The 23,016-nt window shown below is 50.4% G+C and overlaps 1 protein-coding gene across 14 annotated transcripts in view; it reads right to left on the bottom strand.

Annotated features, from left to right (window-relative positions):
• The window catches only part of DLG3 (discs large MAGUK scaffold protein 3), a 60,135-nt gene extending 37,119 nt beyond the window's left edge, over window positions 1-23,016 (bottom strand). For 3 of the 14 annotated variants that reach the window (XM_017349865.4, XM_002720087.6, XM_008272753.5), the window contains exons 1-10: window positions 22,294-23,016; window positions 19,172-19,225; window positions 18,844-18,894; window positions 18,320-18,444; window positions 17,960-18,129; window positions 17,534-17,670; window positions 17,028-17,172; window positions 16,219-16,378; window positions 14,592-14,748; window positions 14,060-14,162 (exon numbers count right to left, since the gene is read on the bottom strand). In XM_017349865.4, coding sequence (XP_017205354.1) covers window positions 14,060-14,162; window positions 14,592-14,748; window positions 16,219-16,378; window positions 17,028-17,172; window positions 17,534-17,670; window positions 17,960-18,129; window positions 18,320-18,444; window positions 18,844-18,894; window positions 19,172-19,225; window positions 22,294-22,650 — 1,459 coding nt within the window. In that variant the 5' untranslated portion in view covers window positions 22,651-23,016. Of the gene's footprint in view, window positions 1-13,109; window positions 13,327-13,572; window positions 13,816-14,059; window positions 14,163-14,591; window positions 14,749-15,520; window positions 15,827-16,019; window positions 16,164-16,218; window positions 16,379-17,027; window positions 17,173-17,533; window positions 17,671-17,959; window positions 18,130-18,319; window positions 18,445-18,843; window positions 18,895-19,171; window positions 19,226-21,689; window positions 21,747-22,293 lie in introns of those variants that run through there. The other 11 variants (XM_070066745.2, XM_002720088.6, XM_008272752.5 and 8 more) reach the window with 10 other exon arrangements.

Below are 23,016 nucleotides of genomic sequence, written 5' to 3'. Positions count from 1 at the left end.
GAGGGAAATCCTCACATCTGTAAATAATATTAAATTTGGGGGGTTAAAAAAATACCAAAACACTAAGTATAAATCATTAAAAAAAATCTTAAGGCTACATGAGGCTTCAGGCAGAACAATGCCAACCAGGTCTCAATATGGATAAATACTGCTTGAGGAAAAATAATTTGAGCTCTACCTTTAGAACAATGGCTGGGAACTATGACTATCACAGAATAGAAATGCAGGTGTCATTGTTCTGGGCCTTGCAATGTTACAACGTGGTGCCTCACCCATACAAACCACAGTCAGGGTACTGGATAGCATCCTGCACAATACCAGCAATAAAAGAGAAAACAAGACCTGCCAGATCAGCTATGAAAAAAAAAATTTATCCCTGAATGCGTCTGTCCCCCAAAGAGCTTCCTGTGAATACAGGAAGAGCTACTGGGTCAAAGTGCTATACTACCCAGAGGTTTCATTCCATTTCATCACTTGGTCTGAAATTAGTGGCATGAAAAATGCCTTGACGTCACATTATGCTAAGAAAAGTATTCAAACACCACAACATTGGTCCTTCTCATCTATTCCATATCACCCAGGGGTGGGCATTTGGTACAACAGCTGGAACATTGCTTGGAACACCCACATCTCATATTTGAGTGACTGTTCAAATCCAGGCTTCTCTTCTGAATCCAGCTTCCTGCTAATGTGCACCCTGGAAGCCTGCAGGTGACAGCTCAAGTACTTGGGTTCCTGCCACCCGCACAGGAGACCCAGATTGAATTTCAGGCACTGGGCTTCAGCCTAATGCAGACCTGGTTGTTGTGGGCATTTGCGAAGTGAACTAGTTTGAACCCCCACCACCACCCCGAAACAATTTGTCCAACAAATTGCGATAAAAGCCTCAAATAAAGTTTATTTTCCCTCTCAAAAGAATTTCATGCCACATATACAAATGAAAAATTAACAAGGCCTTTGTCTCCTTTAACCTATAAGCCAAAGTATATGTAAAGACAACTCCAAAACAAAGTACCTCATCCAGAAAACATGAGAATGAAGACAGTTATACCTTTTCCCTGCTCTCAGGCAATGGGTACACTGTGTAAAACAATCTTCCACTTAACAGCAATGCTACAATGTAGTAACTAAAACATGCATATCTTACAATGACACTTGCTAATTTGAGCTAATATAACCATTTTTTGTTTGCTGATTCTCTTCTTTTAATAGAAAACTTTCATTTAATAAATATAAATTTTGAAAGGACAACTTTTAGATTATAGAGGTTCTTCCCCCATACCTACCCTCCCACCCCCAAACCATCCCACCTCCTACTCCCTCTCCCATCCCATTCTTCATGAAGACGCGTTTTTAATTATCTTTATATACAGAAGATCAACTCTATACTAAGCAAATATTTCAACAGTTTGTACCCACACAAACACACAAAGTATAAAGTACTGTTTGAAGACTAGTTTTACCGTTAATTCTCATAGTACAACACATTAAGGACAGAGATCCTACAGGGGAGCAAGTGCACAGTGACTCCTGTTGTTGATTTGACAATTGACACTCTTATTATGACAAGGCTTTTGTCATGAGCTGCCAAGGCTATGGAAGCCTCCTGAGTTCACAAACTCTGACCTTATTTAGACAAGGCCATAATCAAAGTGGAAATTCTCTCCTCCCTTCAGAGAAAGGTACCTCCTTCTTTGATGGTCCCTTTTTTCCACTGGGATCTCACTCACAGAGATCTTTCATGTAGGTCATTTTTTGCCACAGTGTCTTGGCTTTCCATGCCTGAGATACTCTCATGGGCTTTTTAGCCAGATCTGAATGCCTTAAGGGCTGATTCTGAGACTAGAGTCATTCTATGAGGATGCTGTGTATCCCGCTTCCCATGTTGGATCGTTCTCTCCTTTTTAATTCTATCAGTATTAGCAGACACTAGTCTTGTTTATGTGATCCCTTTGACACTTAATCTTATCTTTATGATCAGTTATGAACTTAAACTAATCACTTTAACTAGTAAGATAGCATTGGTACCAGCTAACTTAATGAGATTTGGAGTCTCATGGCACGTTTCTAGCTCTACCATAGGGGTAAATCCGAGGGAACATATGCCAAACTGTACATCTCCTCCTTCTCTTATTCCCACTCTTATTTTTAACAGGGATCAATTTTCAGTTGGATTTAAACACCCAAGAATAATTGTGTGTTAATTAAAGAGTTCAACCAATGGTATTAAGTAGAACAAGAAAATACTGAAAAGAATAAAATAGTAAGCTGTTCCTCAACAGTCAGGACAAGGGCTGATCCAGTCATTGCTTCTCATAGTGTCAGTTTCACTTCTGCAGGTTTCCTTTTAGGTACTCAGTTAGTTGTCACTGATCAGAGAGAACATATGATATTTGTCCCTTTGGGACTGGCTTATTTCACTCAGCAAGATGTTTTCCAGATTCCTCCATTTTGTTGCAACCAATTTTTATATTTTACCAGACCCATGGAGAGTCTAGATTCAAATATTGTTCACAGTAGTCACTCCCACAGGACCACAAACTCTCTGGGCTTTTATTTAGGGGGATATCAACTGAATCTCCTGTAGGTCAAGTTTTTGAGGAAGGAACCCAGAAAGTGGCACCCAGGGAAAGACTCCTCACGTTTACAGCTGTCAAAAACATCTGTGCTCATTTTTCAGTAACTGGTAAACCCAGAGTAAAATACTGCAGAATATGAAAGCCAAAACCCAAATTGTGTGCACATGCAAGGAAATTGTGGATTATTTAATAAATGGTACTGAATTAATTAGTATTTGAGGCAGAATTAAGTTAGCACCTTACCTTACATTATAAATAAACTCTGGGCAGGTTAATGTTTTAAATTGAAAAAACATTAAATAATGAAAATACAACAAGGGGAGTATTTATTTGCTCTCCAGGTAGGGAAGTCCCTTCCAAACCTATGGACAGGGTAAAATAAACAAAAGAAAACACTGATATATTTGACTATATGAAAACATAAAATATCCAAATCTCAAGGTAAAAATCAAATGAAAAATCAAGCTAGAAACTGGGATAAGTCTCTGTGACATAAAGAGTCAATATTCTAACTAAAGTAAAGCTTTTGTCTATCAATAAGAAGTGATGAGCATGCTCTGATAGGGAAATGGGGAAAGGGTATGAACAAGTAATATAGAAAAAAGATCAAGAAACACAGAAATGCTCAATTCCACTGTTAACAAAAGAAATACATGCATGTTAAAATACAAAGCAAATAACATTTGTATCTATCAAATTTGCAGAGATTGTCTTAAATACCCCACGTTTATGAGGATCTTGAAACAGATCTTACACTATCCGTGGGGGTAGTGGCCAATTTGGCAAAATGCATCAAAAGCCTTACACATGGTCTACCTTTTGACACAATCATTTCCCTTACAGGAACTTATCCTGAGGAAATACATAGATTCACAAAAACCCTGCACAAGGGTGTGCACCAAAGTGCTTTGTGTGAGATCAAAACACTGGAGACAACCTAAATATCACCAAAAGGGGAGCAGCTACATGAATCAAGGGAACTTCAAGAAATTTGTGGAAAAATAGAATTAAAAGATAAGTATAATTTGGTGCAAAAAATTTAAAATCCATGCATACTTATTTCATAATACACATTTTCCATGGATTTTTTGAAATATCCTCAAGTTGCAGCTCACAATAACAGAATATTATTTAACTTAAAAACTATGTTTCCAGGGCAGGTGTTCGATGCAGCAGTTAAGATACCCACATCCGATACTGGAGTGCCTGCACCAAGTCCCAGTTCCACTTCCAAGTCTAGCTTCCTGCTAATGTGCACCCTGGGAAGCAGCAGATGATGGCCCAAACGCTTGGGTCTCTACTACCCAAGGGAGGTACCCATATTGAGTTCCAGGCTTATAACTTCAGCCTGGTCTAGCCCTGGCTGTTGTGGGAATTGAGAAATGAAGCAGTGGATAGACAATCAATCAATCAATCTCTCCTTCCCCCTTTGTCTTTCTCTCTCTGCCTTTCAAATAAAAATTAAAATTAAAAAAATTTAAACCAGCATTTTTCCAAAGGCTATTTAATAACCTAGGAAAATATCATGATATATGTTAGTAGAAAGAATATATAATTAAACAGAATAATCTTATCATTTAAAAAATTTATTTTCATTTTTATTTGAAAGGCAGATACACACATACAGAGATTGAGAGAGAGAGAGAGAGAGGAGAGAGTCAGATAGATAGACACACAGAGACAGATACACAGATACCTTCCATTAGCTGGTCAGTCCCCAAATGCCCGCAACAGCCAGGGCTGGGACAGGCCAAAGCCAGGCACTTGCTTTTTATTCAGAACTCAGTCGGGATATCCCACAGGAGTGGCAGGGACCCAAGTACTTGAGACACCACTTCTGCCTCCCAAAGTGTATACTAGCAGGAAACTGGAATTGGGAGTGCAGCTTGGACTTTAACCCAAGCACTCTGATATGGGCTGCAGGTATCCCAAGCAGCAACTTAATGGCTATGGCAGATGCTTGCCCCAGAATAATTCTATTCTCAAAAGAGACATATATATATATATATATATATATATGAATATATAAAAGTTTGGAGGCAAACACACATACATTAGTAGTTATCTCTAGAGGTAGTTTTATTTATATTTTTATGTATTTTCCAATTTTCTAAAATCTAAATGTAATACTCTTATATCCAAGATGGGAAGCAGATTGAACAGGACAGGCCCAAGTAAAAAGCCAGGACATATATATACTAGAAATTTCCCTCCATATTGCTCCTTACTCATTAAGCATTTCCTCTGGAATTGACTATACAGCCAGTTCCAGATAAATCCAAGGAAACATATCCAAAAGTCTGCCAAAGAAGCCTTTTCAATGGCTTGTTGAAATCCAGATATATTACATCTACCATATTGCCATATCTACAGCCCACTAATCCTGTCCACTGAGAAAATCTGATCTGACATGACTTGTTTAACCTTCTGAACCAATTCTTGCTCCTTGTGCTCATCACTTCTGAGTATTTACAAAACAAAAAAGTAGTCTCAATGATCTACTATGGAATTTAACCCAAGATTCACACTATTCTTTCTCATTTTTGAAAATCTACATCTCGAGCCGGCGCCGTGGCTCAATAGGCTAATCCTCCACCTTGCGGCGCCGGCACACCGGGTTCTAGTCCCGGTTGGGGCGCCGGATTCTGTCCCGGTTGCCCCTCTTCCAGGCCAGCTCTCTGCTATGGCCAGGGAGTGCAGTGGAGGATGGCCCAGGTGCTTGGGCCCTGCACCCCATGGGAGACCAGGAAAAGCACCTGGCTCCTGGCTCCTGCCAGGATCAGCGCGGTGCGCCGGCTGCAGCGGCGGCCATCGGAGGGTGAACCAGCGGCAAAGGAAGACCTTTCTCTCTCTGTCTCTCTCTCACTGTCCACTCTGCCTGTCAAAAAAAAAAAAAAAAAAAAAAAAAAAAAGAAAATCTACATCCCTAATCTACATGTTTATATAAATTATGTTAGTTTTCTTCTTTTGTCTTTTCAAATGTCTTCTCACTTAGTTTCATCAAGTAGAAAAGTAAAAAAAAAAAATCTATAGTTTTCACTTTTACAGATATCTAAACTCAAGGTCTGGCGCTGTGGCATACTAAGCTAAGCCTCCACCCGCAGTGCCAGCATCTCATATGGGCACCAGGTTCTAGTCCCGGCTGCTCCTCTTCCGATCCAGCTCTCTGCTGTGGCCTGGGAAAGCAGAAGGTGGCCCAAGTCCTTGGGCTCCTGCATCTGCATGGGACCAGAGGGGGATCCTGACTCCTGGCTTTGGATTGGTCCAGCCCCAGCCATTGTGGCCATTTGGGACCGTAAACCAGCAGGTGGAAGACTTTTGTCTCCCCCTCTCTCAGTCTCTAACTCTACCTCTCAAATAAGTAAAATCTAAAAAAAAGATACCTAACTTCAGTGAAAAGTAAACAAAAGTCTATTTCAAGAGGATGAAAACTTTATCACTGGAAGGAATAGGGGAAAACAATGCAAGACCGTGATAAGCTCAAGACTGTGTGACTTAATAAGGGTCTAGATACAAATAGGAACTGGTAAATTGAATTCAAAACTTACTTGCACTTATCTAACAAAGAATTTGCATTAGAACAAACATTAGCAATCATTTTGCCCAGTCCATTTTACAAATCACAAAATGGAGTCCCTAATAGGTAAGTTAACTAGTCTAAGATCATTCAGCTACTTAAAGTCAGAAAGAACACTAGGCTTTGGCTTCTCTGTCAAGATTTTACACAGACATAGGTTATCTGTACACAGTATATAATGCAAGTATATCATTCCTACGTAAAGGGAGCAAAATCATTGCTTTTTAATTTCAGGGACAAGGGTAGGCTCAAATTATTCTACTTAGCTGATTTCTCCATTTAAAATAACAAAACAATTACCCTGTTGTAGAATAGAAGGCTAAAACTTTAAACAAAGCAGCAGTGTCAATACCAGGGTCACGATTTCAACAAGCAACACATTAGGTTAAAAAGAAATTCTAAAAAGCTATACTTAAATAAGAAATAACTTGTTCTCATTACTATATATTATTGTAATCATTCTACCTCATAAGGAAAATTTCCTGATTCCAAAGATCCTAGGATGTTTCCCTGAAACTATCTAAAGAAGGATAAGAAAACACCTGTCCAGCTAGGTTCAGACTGCTTTGCCAAATCTAGTTATCATGTCCTTGGGCTACATGAAATACAGAAAAACGCAGCATAAGTACACACACCCAGCTCCAGGGGGTAAAACTGGAAAGAAAGCTTAACATTTTTGTCTCTTCTGATTTTACAAAACAGGGTATGCCTAAAAGGGTGTAGTCACTTTGGGGAGAAAATCTGGCAGTTCCTCAAATATGTTAAACATTAACTTACCTTATGACGCAGCAATTCCACTCCTGGGTATATAATCCAAGAAAATTGAAAACACATGTTCATAAAACTTGTCTATGAATGTTCATAGCAGCAGTATTAACAGTTGTCAAAAGGTAGAAACAAGCCAAATATCTATCAACTCAAGGATGAATAAACAAAATGTGGTATAACCATAGGATGGAATATTATTTGGCCATAAAAAAGGAATGAAGTACTGATACATGCTACCACATGGATGAACCTCTAAAACACTGTACTAAGTGAAAGAAACCAGATGTAAAAGGCCACGTATTACTTCATTTCCATTTATATGAACCAGCCAGATAAAGCAAATTTATGGAAAGAGAAAGGAGAATGATAGTTGCCTGGGGGCTAGGACGAGGAGAGAGGTTGGGGAGAAATGGAAGAGTGACCGCTAACAGGGATACAACTTGTTTTTAGGGTGATGAAAATGTTCTAAAATTGACTCTGGTGACAGTTGCACAACTCTGAAAACAATTTTTTTAAGATTTATTTAATTTATTTGAAAGGCACAGTTACAGAGGGAGAGAGAGAGAGAGAGAGATGGGGAAATGGAGAGACAGAGAGAGATCTTCTATCTGCTGGCTCACTCACCAAATGGCCGCAATGACTACAGCGGGGCTAGACTGCAGTCAGGAGCCAGGAACTTTCTCTGGGTCTGCCATGCGAGTGCAGGGACCCAAGCACTTGCGGCATCTATCACTGCTTTCCCAGGTACATTAGCAGGGAGCTGGATCAGAAGTGGAGCACTAGACTTGAACCGGCACCCACATGGGATGCTGGCATTGCAGGAGGCAGCTTTATCAGCTATGCCACAGCACCAGCCCCAACTCTGAATTGTGTACTTTAAATGGAAGTGTTATCCAGTATGTGACTTGCAACTCAATGAACTTAAAAAAAAAAAAAAAGGTTCACCTGATCCTTTTTATCAGCTCAGCATTCCTAACTAAAACTCTATAACCAAGCCCTAAACTCCTTCGGCACATAGAGCAATAAGAGAGAGAGATAGTAATATTACTGGTTTCTTTTAATGACCTGAGTAATTAACATAGTTGCCTTACTCTGGTTTCAAGTCCATAATCAAAGCAGGGGACCAAGCAAAGTAAAACAGAACAGTAAACAATAAGTATATGAAAACACTCAACATCATTAGCCTTCAGGGAAATGTACAACAAAACCACAATGAGATATCACTTCACACCCACGTGGATAGTTAGAACCAGAAAGACTAACAATAACAAGTGTTGGGGAAGATGTGGAGAAATCGGAGCCCTTACATACTATTGAAGGGAATATGAAAAGGTGCAGTCTCTGTGGGAAGCAGCCTGACCAAAGGTTAAACATGGAGTCATCATATGATCCAGCAATTCCACTTATAGGTATATCATGCTCAAGAGAAAAGTAAACATCCGTCTGTGCAAAACTTTGCACACTAATGTCCATAAAGCACTGTTCCTGACAGCCAAAATGCAGAAACATCCAAATACCCATCAACTGATGGAAAAACAAAATGTGACAGATACCTATCACGGAGTATTATTCAGCCATGAAAAGGAATGGCATATTGGATACATGCTAGAACACAGATTGAGCCTTGATAATGCTGTGCTAAGTGAACGAAGCCAGTCACAAAAGACCACATACTATACGAATCCGTTTATATGAAATGTCCTGAATAGGCAAATCCATATAGACAGAAAGTAGATTAGTGGTTGCCTAGGGCTAAGCAGGATGGGGGGGGGGGGTGATGGCTGAAGGTTACGGCAGTGGCAAAAATTCTAAAATCGATTGTGGTGATGGTTGCATAATTCTGTGAATATTATAAAAGCTTTCAAATGAATGAATTAGAAGGTCATAAAAAATGAATGACAAATACAACTCCAGAAATGAGAAAATGCCTACTTGCTGCATTAATATTCTTAAGCCTGCACAATTTGCTATCAAGTCAAACAAACCAACTCCTACTTTTTGGCTTCTCCTGGGAATCCCTCCCCCCCTACAATATCACTCCCTCAGGCTGCCAGCAGCCTTTCTACCCCCAGGTTACTGCCCTCTTTGGAGCAGGGGTTTGCGCCATCAAGATGAAAAGGGTTGAGAGTTGGTTTTACTCCATTGTTAACAGCTTCCAGCATCTGAAGCATCTCGGACCGGTATCTTTTGCTGTGTCCAGATGTATACGGGTAGGGAGGGAGAGGAGGCTCACGGCTTCCCTCAGCAGTGAGAGAAGGTTGTGACCTAGTACAAAAGCCCTAAATCCAAAAGGCTCAGGAAATCTGACTCCAAATGCTGATTCTGTTGCTCACTGGCTGTATGACCCTGAGCAAATCACTCAACCTCTCTGATCCTTATTTTCTTCATCTACACAATGGGGAACATTAATGCTTATCTCACAAGTATATCCTGAAGACTGATGCTTACAAAAGTTTGCGGCACATGGAGGTACTCAATAATTCCATTCAACAAACTACATGCCAGGCTCCAGCCCAGGTGCTGGGACACAAAGATGAATGCAATGCCAGCTGCAAATGGCTCATAGCTCAAGGCTGCTGTTAACAGAAATTCCTTTTCTTTCTCCCTTACTTCCACCTGCATGAGAACCTTGATTCTTTGGCCTTAGTATACTTCCGCCTCTGCACTCCCAAGAGATTCTGTTGATAGGGCAGCAGTTACCTTTATAGCCTTCATTCTCAAACAGGGTCAGATGGCTTGGTTACCTAAATGTTGTGGGGCAAACATCACTTTTATGTTTTCAAGTTACAGTCAACATTGATCCCTAACTCAGCCAGACCTTACCCACAGGTGTTCCCATGGTGAAAGTAGGTTTGTTCAGCACTTTAAAATAAGTTCTGGAAAAAAAAATCTCATCTGGATTTACATTCCAGTTGAAAGGACTGGTCACGAAGGATCACTTCCCAGTTTAGCTACCTTAGTGATCTGGCTCGCCTCCTGATTTTGAAATCAAGTTCTATTCTAAAAACAACTGGGCTTTCCAGAAAAATACTAGTTCAGTTTATAATCACAGACTGACACAAAGTCAGGGGAGGGACGGGGGCAGATGGAGGAGATCTTAATGGAGCAATTCCACAAGCCACAGAAAGATACGTTTCATTTTAATAGATTGGAAGTGTACTTTTGATGAGAGCCAGTTGTTGAAATGTTCAATTTGAATTTTAAGCAGGATTATACATGCCCAAGAACATCCTGCTATTTTTAGCTAATAGGTAGGGTTTTTTGTGTCCACAACAGTTTGGAGCAATCAGGAGTGAAACTATTAAGCAGCATCTTTCACTGTGGTACCTTATCATTTAGTACTTTTATTTCTATGTGATTATTTTCCAGAGCTTCATCGTAGAAACACTAGTAGAGCACTCATGCTAGGCATGATACAAAGATCAAATAAAAAGAGAAGGTTCCGATAGTTCACTGTGGGCTTAACCACATGAAGTAAACCAGACAGATGGAGGCATCTGGAGGTCAGAGCATTCCCAAGTTGCCATCCAGTGCCTAAGAGTCCATTCGTTAAGAAGCAACTGTCCATGGGGGCTGGCGCTGTGGCGCAGTGGGTTAACGCCCTGGCCTGAAGCACCGGCATCCCGTATGGGCGATGGTTCAAAACCCAGCTGCTCCACTTCTGATCCAGCTCTCTGCTAAGGCCTGGGATAGCAGTAGAAGATGGCCCAAGTCCTTGGGCCCCTGCGCCTGTGTGGGAGACCCAGAAGAAGCTCCTGCCTTCGGATCGGCGCAGCTCCAGCCATTGTGGCCTTCTGGGAAGTGAACCATCAGATGGACGATCTCTCTCTCTCTCTCTCTCTGCCTCTCCTCTCTCTGTGTAACTCTGGCTTTCAAATAAATAAATAAACCTTTTTTTTTTTAAAGCCACTGTCCTAAGCCTATCACCTTTCTAAGGCCTTCACCTTCCCTTTATGTAGTCACGGGAGAGGGACACTGAAAATGTCCTAAAACTGACTGTGGGGATGCAGGCACAACTCCATGAGTATCATGGAATTGCAGACGTAAGTGGAAGAGTTGCATAGTGTATGAGTTAATGTTCAATAAAGCCATTAAACAAGGAGGAAAAATGTTCTTACTCTGCTTGTTCTAATTAGTCGAAGCTATGTTTGAATCTCGCATGCTAAAGAGAGAGTGGCCACCAGGAAGAGCACGCTAACTTTCCCTTAGTTTCTTTCCTGCTGGTCATCCACTCTCAGCCAGGTCTGAGGTCCCTCTGGTGTTCACAACCACAGCATCTCAGCTGGTGGACAGCAGGATAGAATGGATTGCTGACCCTCGGCCAACTTTCCCTTCATGACCTTAGGCAAGTCACGTCCTGGCTCTCGTGTAGCTGTTCCGGTTTGTACAATGAGGGATTAGACTACGTGAGCTTTTCCAGCTCCCACATTCTCATGCTATGTGGGGAAAAAAATCCAAATAATGAACACTTAAGTTGGCCAATAACATGTACTCTCTGCCAATTTTGCCAACAGACATATATTTGGATTATTCATTTTGTAAATACCCACTGTGATGCAACCCTCTAAAGAACTGTATTTAATACACTTATAAAATGATCAACATGGAGTCCTGAGTCTTAAAAACTAGCACTTTATCAAAGAAAATTCAGAGTCCAACAAGGAATGCTTGATAGTCCCTCTGGACCTGTCTCCAAGGGTCCATTTGCAAATGGAAAAAAAATAAAAGCTTTTGCCTGTTGGGACCCTGTTGGGCTTCGCAAACCAAAGAAAGAAATAAGATTGAGGTGGCAGAGCCTGAAGCAACAGTGGTTCAACTAACCCCAAAGAGAAGAAAGGCTGGGTGTAGAAAAAGTGGGAGAGAGACCAACAGGAGATGGCACCCCAATCTCCATTACGAACTCTTGAGAAACGGCTCAGAGAGTAATAAATGCTGCAATAATCCCTCCACCCTGGGGAACTTACAGCTTTTCACACAAACCAGTTGCATTCCCCCAGCAAAAGTCACAGAAACATGTAGTCACCAGTTTGCAACATACCACCACCAGACAAATTCTCTGTATTGTTTCCATGTGGCCCACATCAGAGAGCAAAACCGAAAGAAACAGCAATTTCTCCACACACACACACACACACAAATATGCAAAAGAAACCATTTCCTTTGCAGAACCTATGTTGTCTAAGCTGAAGGCACGAAATGGATAAATATTAGCTGCTAATAAAAAAAAAAATCAGCCAGTTCCGCTCTACAGTAAAAGGCAGGCACATAAATGGCAAAAACAAGAACCCTAAGGTGTGCTCCTTGTCAGTCACCTGGACGCCAAACACGGAGAGAAATGACCCCAAGTGACCATTTGCATCCGCCTTCCCCACCACCTCAGATCTGCAAGCCCTGCTGTTAGCTACTCCCCTCCACTTCTGTCGCCCAAGCAAAGCGCCTCGTGCAGGAAGGTGGCAGTCCTCTGGATTCTATGGGGTTCTCAAGGCACAGATCGGGTTGGGGGGGGGGGCGGAAAGGACAAAGGTAGGCAAGCACTGGCGATCCCTCGCAGCCCGGCCACCAGGCTCCCAGACTCTCCCTTTCTGCTCACGGAACTAGAGCACCTGCCTGCCCAGGAGAGCTCACTTCCTCCACCGTGGGAAGCGGCCCACCGAGCCTAGGTGGCCCAGGAGCCCGGCGCTGCAGTCCTAGGGGACAAAGGGAAGGCTTCCAGAGGGGAAGGGACGAAAGAAGTCGGGAAAGGCTGGCGAACAAAAGCCAGGGGGCCGGCCCTGAGAGCACCCCGCCAACCTCTGCTGTGCCCTGAGGTTAGGCAGAGCAGGAGTGGGGGGAGGGGAAGGCTCAGCCAATTTCCCCGGGGGAGAAGGACTAGGGCGCTGATGGGGGCGCAGCAGCCAGCGGGAAGGAGGCTGCAGGCAGGACTGGGGCCCTGCGGTGAGAAGGGGGCAGAGTTTGCGGGTGGGCAGGGGTGATGGCAAGGAAGAGACGCAGCCCCGACGAGAGAGCGCGGGTCCGAGAGAAGCCCTCAGGAGAGGGCTGAGAAAGGGACCAGGGGCACGAGGAGGAGGCATTCGAGGGAGAGGACAGAGTTGGGGGGCGCAGTGTTGGGAAGGAGCTGAGAGCAGAGCCGTAGAGAGGCTAAGGGGGACTGTGAGGGGGCTTCACCCTAGTCCGCCCCACCTCACCTGGCGCCGAGTCGGAGTCCAGGTCTAAGGCTGAGAAAGCGCCGGCTCTGGCCGGTCCCTCCGTCCCGCGCGGGAGACCACGGACACAAAGCGGGGCGCGCGGGAGGAGGGGAGGAGGGAGGAGGGGGAGGGGAGGGAGGAGGAGGAGACGCCTGAGGCGCGCGAGGGGGGGAAGGAGGGGCGCCCGCCGCCCTCTGCCAGGGTCAGGGGGCGGGGCGTGCGGCTGGAGGCCGTGCGTGGCCGGCCAATGGTCATCCCGCCGGCCGGCAGGCTAGGGCGCGCCTTCCTGCAGCTCACCTCGGCACCTGGGCCTTGGCTGGCTCCAGCCAATCAAAAGCCTTCATTTGCATAGCCAGCCCCGCCCATTCGGCCCAGCCCGGGACTGCTGACTGCGAATACAAAGAAGCCCCCCCCCCCCCCCCCGCCCCGCCACGAGAGGGGAAGGGGTCGACTGGTCCCCTACCTCGAGGGCGTGATAACACCTTTTTCGCTCACTTTCGCCTTCATCTTGATGCGGGGAGGGGCCTGGGGGTCCTAGAGACTTGACCCCCACATCCTTTAATAGGTTGGATCTGCTCTCCCTGAGGTCTTTCTAACCCAAGAACTGCTCTCCAGTTCCCGGGCACACAGTTCCCAGTCTTCGCCTCAGAACCGTCCGCCTCTCCCCTTTTTTCCAGTTGCCCCAGACGCTTTTGCTTCTTCCCGTGGGCTGCTGCCCACTACCGGCTCTGTGCGGCACTGCAGCACAGATCTGCAGGCTCTGAGCGCAGCCTTGATTTATGCTTCCAAGCAGCCCAAACCAACCCCCGCCCAGATAGGAAAGAGAGGGGAAGAGATTACTGCACAAGGGTAGGAGGGACCTGCTCAAGGGGCTTTGTTACCCACGACGGCAAAATCGCAGCAACTCAGTTGAAGTGTAAACTACCCAATCATCCCTTCCCTTCTCCTACCTTCAGGTCTGTACTGGGCCACGATGGTGACTGACTGGCCAGCTCGTTTCAGAGCGGCTGCAGCCTGCTCATGAGTTGCATTCCTCAAGTTCACTCCATTCACCTGTCCAAAGAGAGGAGCTGTGAGCTACCCCAAAAGCACAAAAGGGAGTCAGTTCTCTGTCCTAGCAGTTGGGAGAGGGAGATAGGTAGCCCATCTGTAAGCCTGTTGGAATGCCTTTTCCAAATATCCCACCTGTGACCTGAAAACAAGACCTAAAGGACATGGCATCTCTAGTGTGGTAATTGTCTTTGTGGAGGTCAAATGTCCATCAGGGCTAAGATCCAAGAGACATTCACTTCCTCCTCAAGGATAAGTCTGTTCTTAGTGCCTGTCCTTCACCCAGGCCATCTATAAAGACAACACAAGGTTTCTCCAGTTCTTAGCCCTTCTCTCATCTCAAGAAACAGTCCGTGGAGGAAGCAAGGTCTCCTCTCCTCCTTTGGAGACTGGCACAGCTCCCATCCTCCCACCTTGCCTTTGTCTGCTCACCGATAAGATCCGGTCTCCCCTGCGCAGCTCCCCACTCAGGTCGGCTGGGCCTCCTGCCAGGATGAAGGAGACAAAGATGCCTTCTCCATCCTCTCCTCCTACGATGTTGAAGCCCAGGCCTGTGGAGCCCTTGTGCAGGATGATCTTGCGGGGCTCTCTGGTGGGAAAGGAGCAGAGGGATCAGGCCAAGGGAGAGATGAGCTGTTTGTTGTCCCTGAGATGGCCAACGTGGAACAAGGCTGCAGGGAGTGAGGGCCTGGGGCCCTGGATATGACACCCTGTTCCTCCCTTTGTCTCCTGAAACCTGCTTGGCGGCTGCCTTCCAGCCGGTGCCAAGTTTCAGTTCCTCTTCCCTCTCTTCTTCCTGAGGGCTCGGAGTCAACTTCCCAATGGACAAACCCCTACCCTGAATTCTAGCGACCAAACCTCTCTGGTCTGACTCCACCCCACATTCTCCTGTTACCAACCAGTGCGCTGGCACTCACCCTGCAGAAGCTGTGTGCATCCACTTAGCACATAACTCCTCTGCACCTGCAAAAATCCCACCCATGACCTCTGACCCTTCCTGTCTTCCCCAGCAACCTATTTAGTCAGCAGTTGCCATTATGTACCCCTTGCTAGGTGATGTGAGAGACAGAGAGAGAAAAATCCTAGGTCCCCTAAAAGGAGCTTAGGGACGGGGCTGAAGAGAGGAAGAGCCCAACTCAAACTAACCATCTCTAAGGAAACCCTCTCTGAGTGGCCATGGTGACATCAGGTGAGTGCAAGCAGCCACCACCATCCCCCCGCCCCCCAACATGCTGACTAGCATCATCCATCTGGGGAGCCCCAAGCCTGAAGCTTGATGCCTCCTTTATCGCTCCCAGCCTCGGATACCAGGCTCACTCCCTGAGTCCCGGATGCTCTTGCTCACAGCCCTCCACTCCTACCTGACATCCCCTCCGGGCCGCAGGGAACGGAGAGGCCAGGCCCACCGCTGCGAAGCCCTCCTCCAGGCCGAAGCCGAGGCCGAGCCCAAGCCCAAGGCCAAGCCGGAGCCTGAGAACTTTCGGGCCCTCTCCATGGCTTCTCTCTGGCTGTCCCCCGTCCGCCTACCCTTCCGGCTCCACGGCAGCCTGCCCAGCAGCCTACCAGGCCCCACCCCGCAAACCTGTCCCCCGGAACCCCGGCCGGCCCGACCAGTTCCAGGATCGGGGGCGGGCGCCGCCAAGGTGGGGCGGAGCCGTACCCCGCGACTCCCCCTCCCCCCCCCCCGCCCCCGCCCCCAGCCGCTCAGCTTCTCTGGGTGCCGCCACACCGGGGACTGCATTGCTAATTCGAAGTGGCTGCAGCTGAGGGGGCTGCTACCACCGCAGAGCCCGCACCTCCAGCGCCCCCTAAATGCTCCACCCCACCCTTTATCTGCACTTTCCCATCGGGGCCACTCACTCGGCACTCCCCCTGTTGGCCGAACTTGTCCCTGCAGCCATCTCTGTACCCCCAGACTCCAAAGCCGACAAGGGACCACAGCACTAGGCTCTTCGTGGCCACGCTTCAGGGCGGCCCGGCGCCAGCCAAAAATGGATTTCCTTCTCCCCTCCCTCCCCACCCCCATCCCTGCGTAGCACGAACCGCCCGAGAGTCTCACCTGGTGAAATCCTCCTCGGCCAGCATGTGCCTGGGGATAGGAGAGTAGCGGGTGGGGGGAACCTGGGGAGGAGCAGGGTAGCTGACCTTGCTCTCCACAGCCCCCAGATAACCCAGGCTGGAATTATGGCTTATATGGTTGTCAGCCAAGGCAGTAAAAGCTAGAATCAAAAGAGGGAGCGAAACAGTCAGAGTTGGATCCACGCGGGTACCCTACCCTAAGCCCCTCCCGGGACTTAGCCCCACCCCCCACCTCAGGTGCAAGAGACCCGGGGATGCTGCCGATTTCCGAGGCCGCTCCTCCCCACTCCATCCACCCCCCAGCGTTCCTCCTCCGCAGTCCTTTCTAAATCCTGGGCTCACTCCTGTGAGTCTTAGAAAGAGCTGAAGTCAAGGCAATCTACAAAGAAAGGCATGACTAGAGGTGTGACTAATAATAATCCCTCACATCTCTCTAGCCTAATACAGTTTTCCAAGGGTTTTCTCTTCCATGATCTCATTTGATCCTTGCACCAGTCCTGTGAGGAAGGCAGCACATGGGTCATTAGCTCCTTTTGGCTAAAGAGGAAACTGAAGGCAGGGGAAGGGGACTTGGCCAAGGGCATCTCGCTCTAAGGGACAGAGCTGGGATCTGGACTCAGTGCCCCTGACCACTCTCCTTTGCACTTGCTCTCTCTGAACAAGAGGTTTGAACGTCTTCCTTTCCAGAAACCAGGGGTGGCACGGTGGCGGGTGGCGCGGTGGTGGGGCGGGGGAGGGGGGAGAAGAGGCAGGGCTTCAGGCCAGGAGCAGGGGCCAATGGGTACGTACTGCTGGCATAGTCGGGGGGAGCGTACATGTCGTTGAGGTGGAGGCTGCCTGGCTTGGCTACCTTCAGATAGACCATATCCGATGTGTTCTTCAGCGAGGCCACAGCTTCCTCATGCCTCACATCCTGCAGATTGGTGTTGTTCACCTAGAAGAGGAGAGGCCTCAGGCTGGGACCTGGGAGACGAGCAGCCCCGGCCAGGGGTTAACCTGGAGGGATGCCTTTTCAGGGAAATTTGACAGCAGACTAAGAGAGGCCCACGTTTAGTGCTGTGAGGAACAGAGAGGCAGGAGGCAGGAGGTGGCATGGGTCGGGGAGGTGGGGGCCCTAGCCAAGGCAGGAACTAGGGCCTTGGTACCTGGGTCAACACAACACAACTCAGAGGATGCTCTTGAATCTTGTCAGGGTGCCTCACCCCCCGAGGGTGTGAGGTTTAGGTGGAGTGAGAGGGTGCCGGAGCTCCTCCCTCCCACCCTGCCATTTGGACACCCCTGCAGAGCTGTCTCACCGCCAGCAGCCGGTCCCCGATCTGTAGGCGTCCGTCCTTCTGAGCCGCTCCTCCCTCAATGATCTTGGTGATGTAGATGCTGTTGTCTCCTGGGATGTGCTGGTTGCCAATGCCCCCAGCGATGCTGAACCCCAGGCCTGGTTAGGAGCCAGCAAGAAGCAGGAGAGGACCAGAAAGAAAGATTAGGGCAGTCATTTGACCCCCCAAATCTAACCTCCCTCCCCTAGCCAACCCCCCGGGCCCACAGGAGCTCCTCCCAGGGTTCCCAAACACAGGCTGCCATCCTGAGGTCAGTCAGGCTGAGACCCGAGAGCCAGAGAGAAGGCCATGAGCTAGAACTGTGGGAGTCAGCCTGGGCCATTCCCTTCCCTTCCCTATGGGGCCAGCCAGGCCCTGGAACCAGCACAGGAACCCGGAGGGCCGCACCTTTGGGCCCTTTCAGCAGATTGACCTCCATGATGGTCTCGGGTGGGGGCTGTCGCCTCCGCACCACCAACCGCACCACAGGGCCTGCCTCCTTCAGTGCCTCCACGGCCCGGCTGTGTACCACCTCCGACACGTCCACCTCATTCACTCGCAGTACACAGTCATTCACCCTGCGGAGGAAGTCCAAGAGGCATGACACTGCGCCACCGCCCCTCCACCCCCTCTCCCGCCCCCCACCTCCCGTTCCCACCTCTCCCCTCTCCCGCTCTGAGATCTAACACAAGGGTCATCCCACGAGCCCTCCTCCCCTCATCTCCATCCTGCCCTGCCCCCCACAGCCCTGCTTCCAGGCCATCTCACCCCAGCCTCCCATCCATGGCAGCTGCTCCCCCAGGGATGATCTTGGTAATAAAGATGCCAGGGTCATCGGGGACATGGGGGTTGTCGATGCCACCTGCAATACTGAAGCCCAGGCCGGAGTTGCCCTGCAAAACGGGGTGGAAGGGCACAGTCGGTTCATTCTGAGAGCACAAAGGAGGGTTTGCAGCACCCCAACTCCCCTTACATCCCAAAGCAGGGTCTTTGAACCAGAGAAGGGGCCATGGCAGGCTAGGGCCTGCGCCAACAATTCTGGCGGGGAAGCCTCAGCAAACCCATCTCCTCCCCAGTTCCCCGGGCCTTGGCGAGCAAGGTCAATTAATATTTGTTAGTGGTTGATTGATTGATGACTGATGCAGTGACGCGGCCTCAGAGAGCCGCTGTTTCCCCCATCCTTTCAATGCGAGTTCCCCCACAAACCTTAAAACCAGGGTTCAAGACCCTCCCCCTCTTCTGGCTCCAACCCTCTCCCCCCTGCTTCATCCCCTGCGCACTGGCACACTCACCCGCTCAAGTACTATCTCCTCGTATTTGAACATGCCGTCGCTACCGTTGACCTGCGGGAAGACACAGGCAGTCCCCTCAGCACCTCCCGCCTGATGCCCAGTGTTCAAGCCACCAGCCCCCTGGTCAACCTGCCTCCTCCCCCACTCCCACAGAGCAGGAGAGCCCGAGCACACCCCCAGGGCACCTCTTGGCCACAGATGGGGACAGGCTGACCCCGAGGAGGCCACTCCCCTCCCCTTCGCTTCCAACCACATCAGGGCCAAACCCAGCTTGCTCATTTCGCCCAGATCAATTGTCTGGGACTGAGCCAACCAGTGGTGCACTCACCGAGAGGCTGGGCTCCAGGGCCTCGGGGTTCACTAGGAGGGGTGCAGGGCTGCCCTAAGGGGGATGGCAGAGATGGAGCATGGCGGGCAAAGCACACCACACCCAGCATCCAAAAGGGGCACCCAGAGGCCAGGACAGAGAACCCCTCCCCTTCCGAACTATAGCACCCGCTGACTTGGGGATCAGAGACTCACACCATGTCAGAGCTAGGAAACCAGCAGACACCATCTTGCTCAAGCCCCCACATGTGACATATGGTGACACGGAGGCCCAAAGAGGACATGAGGTCTGCCTAAGAGCACTCTGGGAGTTAGCCACACAGTGGGGACTCCACCGTGGGTTTCCAGGTGCTCTTTTGCTTACAGCAAGCTGTCCAGTCCACTGATGTTTTTAGACACTCATCCCATGAGATCAGGGGGAAAAGGAGTTTGCACCCCCTTCAGAGTATCTCGTAAACCCTCCTTCTACACCTCCTTCTGTGGCTCCAGGAACCCAGTTCCTCAAAGGGGCAGAGGGAGGCAAAGTCCTAATCCATTTCCTCTGAAGGGACTTTTGACCCTGAGCCCTTTGTGCTTCCCAGCAGAAAGGGCCCTGGGTGGGATCTGGTCAGAAGGCAGAGGCAAAGTCAGGGCCAGAACGAAAGCAGGACAGACAAGATTCTCCACGAGGGAGAAGCCGGTGACCCACACAGCGCGGCAGAGCCCCCGGCCTTCAACATTATCGCGGCAGCCACGGGAAGACAGGCAGGGGAAGGAGTTGGAAACACAGGGCCGGTTTGACTAATCCACAGAGGTCGCTTCCCAGACAGAACAGACTTGGGGCCGCTCGACAGTGGACGTGTGATTCTGGACAGACAAATAGCACTTGCTTCCTGGCTCCCCACTCACATCCCCAAGCACGGGGAGTCCTCTTGTCGCTTTCCCCAGGTGTCTCAGCGCCCCTCCCCCACCTCTCTCTGGCCATGTTGGCCCTCTCGTGACCCCTGGCCTCCTCCTCAGAAGAGGAGAGCTAGAAACCCGGCGGCAGAGGGGGGGGTTCCTCCGCATGCTCTGCTCTGCTTCCCCCCTCCCACATCCACCCCACACAGCTTTGGCTTTGAGAAGTGGAGAGGAGGAAGAGAAGGAGGGGGCTGGCTAGTCAGTGCCGCCACCATTTCTGGGCCTGGCCCCGGGGGCTTCATGCCCTGCAGCCTTGGGAGCTGGTGATGGTGGGCAGACTCCAGCTGGAGCGTCTCCCTGGCCCCTGCTCCCAGGCGGAAGAACCCACAGTCCTTCAGAGGCCCGACGCCAACACAGCTGTCTGAAGAACCGTGCGACAGACACACAAGCAAAAGGACACCCATGCAGCTCCTGGATGCATGTGGCGCTCCATGTGTGCCCACATGTGTGACGAGCCGTGTCTCAAGCCACCCAGAGCCTCCTAGTTCCTAGGGGTTCACCCGCCAGCCCCCACCCAGCTTCCACTCAAGGACCTTGTTCCCAGGGCCAGGAGCCATCTAGGGATGAACCCTGGCAAAGAAACCTTGGCCAACTGGCCCAGCCCTAGGATTGGCACTCACCTCCCAGCTGGGCAGGACAAGTATGAGAAGGTGTTGGCAAGGAGAGGGCCCCAGGACAGAGGTGCAAAGGAGAAAGGGGGATGTGCTGGAGAGGACAAGGGGCCAAAGCAAGGGATGCAGGAAGCGGTAAGTGTGGACAGACAGGGCCAGAACCGAGGGCGCCTCTCCCCCCAAGAAGTCCCCACCTTAGCTTCGGAGCGAGGGCACATCCTCTCCCCAGAGGAGGACAGAGGCAACCAGAACGGTCACCAGCTTGGGGCAGTCAGCACCTGCTCTCAACAGCAAAGTCTCCTCCTCCTCTCCCCCACCCTGGGGGCTGCAGAGCTGGCTAACCAGACCGGCCCTCCGCCATGCGTGCCAGGGACCTGGCTCTGCCGGCCCAGCCTCCATTTTGCTGCTTCTCCCACAGATGCTCCTTCCATTTTCTAAGCTGGCAGTTTAAGCTGGGAGTGGAAGCCGGAGTTGTGTCCGGCACCCAGGGGCTCCCAATCTGTGCCAAGTCAGGGCTGAGACTAAGCTCTCCCACATCTGGGGTTGCCCAAGGGGGACATGCTCCACTGGGACCAGTCCTTGCACCAGAGCAGCTGCCCCTCGCCTGGCTCCAGGCACCATGCCTGTTCTGAAGCAAGGAAGATTGCTACAGTCTCCCCCCCACCCCCCCAGTCCATTCCCCTACCCCCCCACCCTCCGCCCAGCACACACACTTCAGAGCTGCTTGGACAAAAGAGTCAGTCCTTTTCAGCAGCCTCTCAGCCTTTCTTGGGACGTGTCTCTCGCCTCCTCCCTCTCCCCTCCCTTGCCTGTCAAGCGCTTCTCACCAGGGACAGCACACACACACACACACACACACAGAGGCACACGCGTGCACGCTCTTGCAGCCACATGCCCGCACACATATACATGTAGCCACATACACACAGGCAAGCACAGCTCTCCCTGCAGCCCCATCGATACAGATACCTCCACATTCAGAGAGACATCCCCGCACGTCCATGTGCACATTCACACACAAAGGGACTGGGACAGAGAGGGACTCATGGCATCGAGGCAAGAAGCTCAGCAAGCCAGGCACATGGGCTCGTCTACATAGATTCACAGGAGCGCCACTGCCTCCCTCCACACACCCCAACATGCACACACACACATATGTCCCCCCCCACGCAGAGCACCATGCCCCCTCCTCCCCTCCTGTGGAGACACACACCATACACAGCCCCCGCAGAACCTCCCGCCCCCTGCCAGACACAGAGACACTGCCAAACCCCCACACTGAGACAAACCCGATTCCCCCACACAGGAAAATGGGCCCCTCCGCCATACCTTCACCCCTTGACACACACACAGCTCCTCCCAATCCCCTCTAAATGGAGACCCCCAAACAGACACACAGAGGGAGCCACACATTTCCCACCACCTCTCTGTGCCCAGCTGCAATGCTAGGGCTCAGGGTTCACAGGGCTTGGCACCCCACCAAACCCCTGCTGCACCCCAGTCCTCCAGGCCCCCTCTCTCCAGCCCTCCTGGGTTGCCCCAGCAGCCCCCCCTCCCCTCCATTGGTCCATACCTGCTCATACCAGTCCCGGTTGGTACAGGTGCACTCGGGCCACCAGCCGGGGCCACTGCCGTTGAGTTTGGGGGTGCTCTTGCCCGGGACTGGCTTAGGGGGCACTGGCCCCACGTCCCGGCCGGTGGGGATGAGCTTGGCCTTGGTGCGAGGGGTGGGGGTGGCCCCCGCCTGCGAAGGCAGGGTCTGGGAGCTGTAGCCTCCATAACCAGAGGTGGCCCCGTTGCCCCCACCTGGCCCGTAGGGGTCGGGCACCTGCCAGTCCCCATAGCCCGGAGGCTCGAGGCGCCGCAGGGCGGCCAGGCGGGTCACCTCATAGCACTCGGGGCACTTACAGCAGTGCTGGTGCTTGTGCATGGCACTGCCCCCCGCGGCTCGGACCCCCCAGCCCACGCCGGTTTCCACGCCGCCGCCGCCTCCGCCGCCGCCGGGCTCCCGGGCACACTCACACTGCTCGGACCAGGAAGGGGGGGGCACCCGTGGGGGCGCCCGGGCGGAGCGGGGCCTGGGGCCGGGCGGGCGTCCCGGGGCCTCTGCCCCCACGCTGCCCCGCACCCAAGGCTCCCCCTCCAGCACTGGCGGCTCCGTGTCGCCCGTCGTGGCTCCTGGGCCGAGGCCCAGCGGCAAAGAAGAAGCGGGAGCCCAGGCAGACGCTGGGTGCTGCGAGGACCGCTTCTGCTCTGGTCCCCAGGATGGATCTGAGTGGAGTCAAGAGCATCTCTC

Source organism: Oryctolagus cuniculus, chromosome X (genome assembly GCF_051225735.1).
Source record: "Oryctolagus cuniculus isolate XC-2025 breed Fujian yellow rabbit chromosome X, ASM5122573v1, whole genome shotgun sequence".
NCBI lineage: Eukaryota > Metazoa > Chordata > Mammalia > Lagomorpha > Leporidae > Oryctolagus > Oryctolagus cuniculus.
The sequence above is the reverse complement of the archived record's forward strand: the minus strand, read 5'-3'. Positions and strand labels throughout refer to the sequence as shown.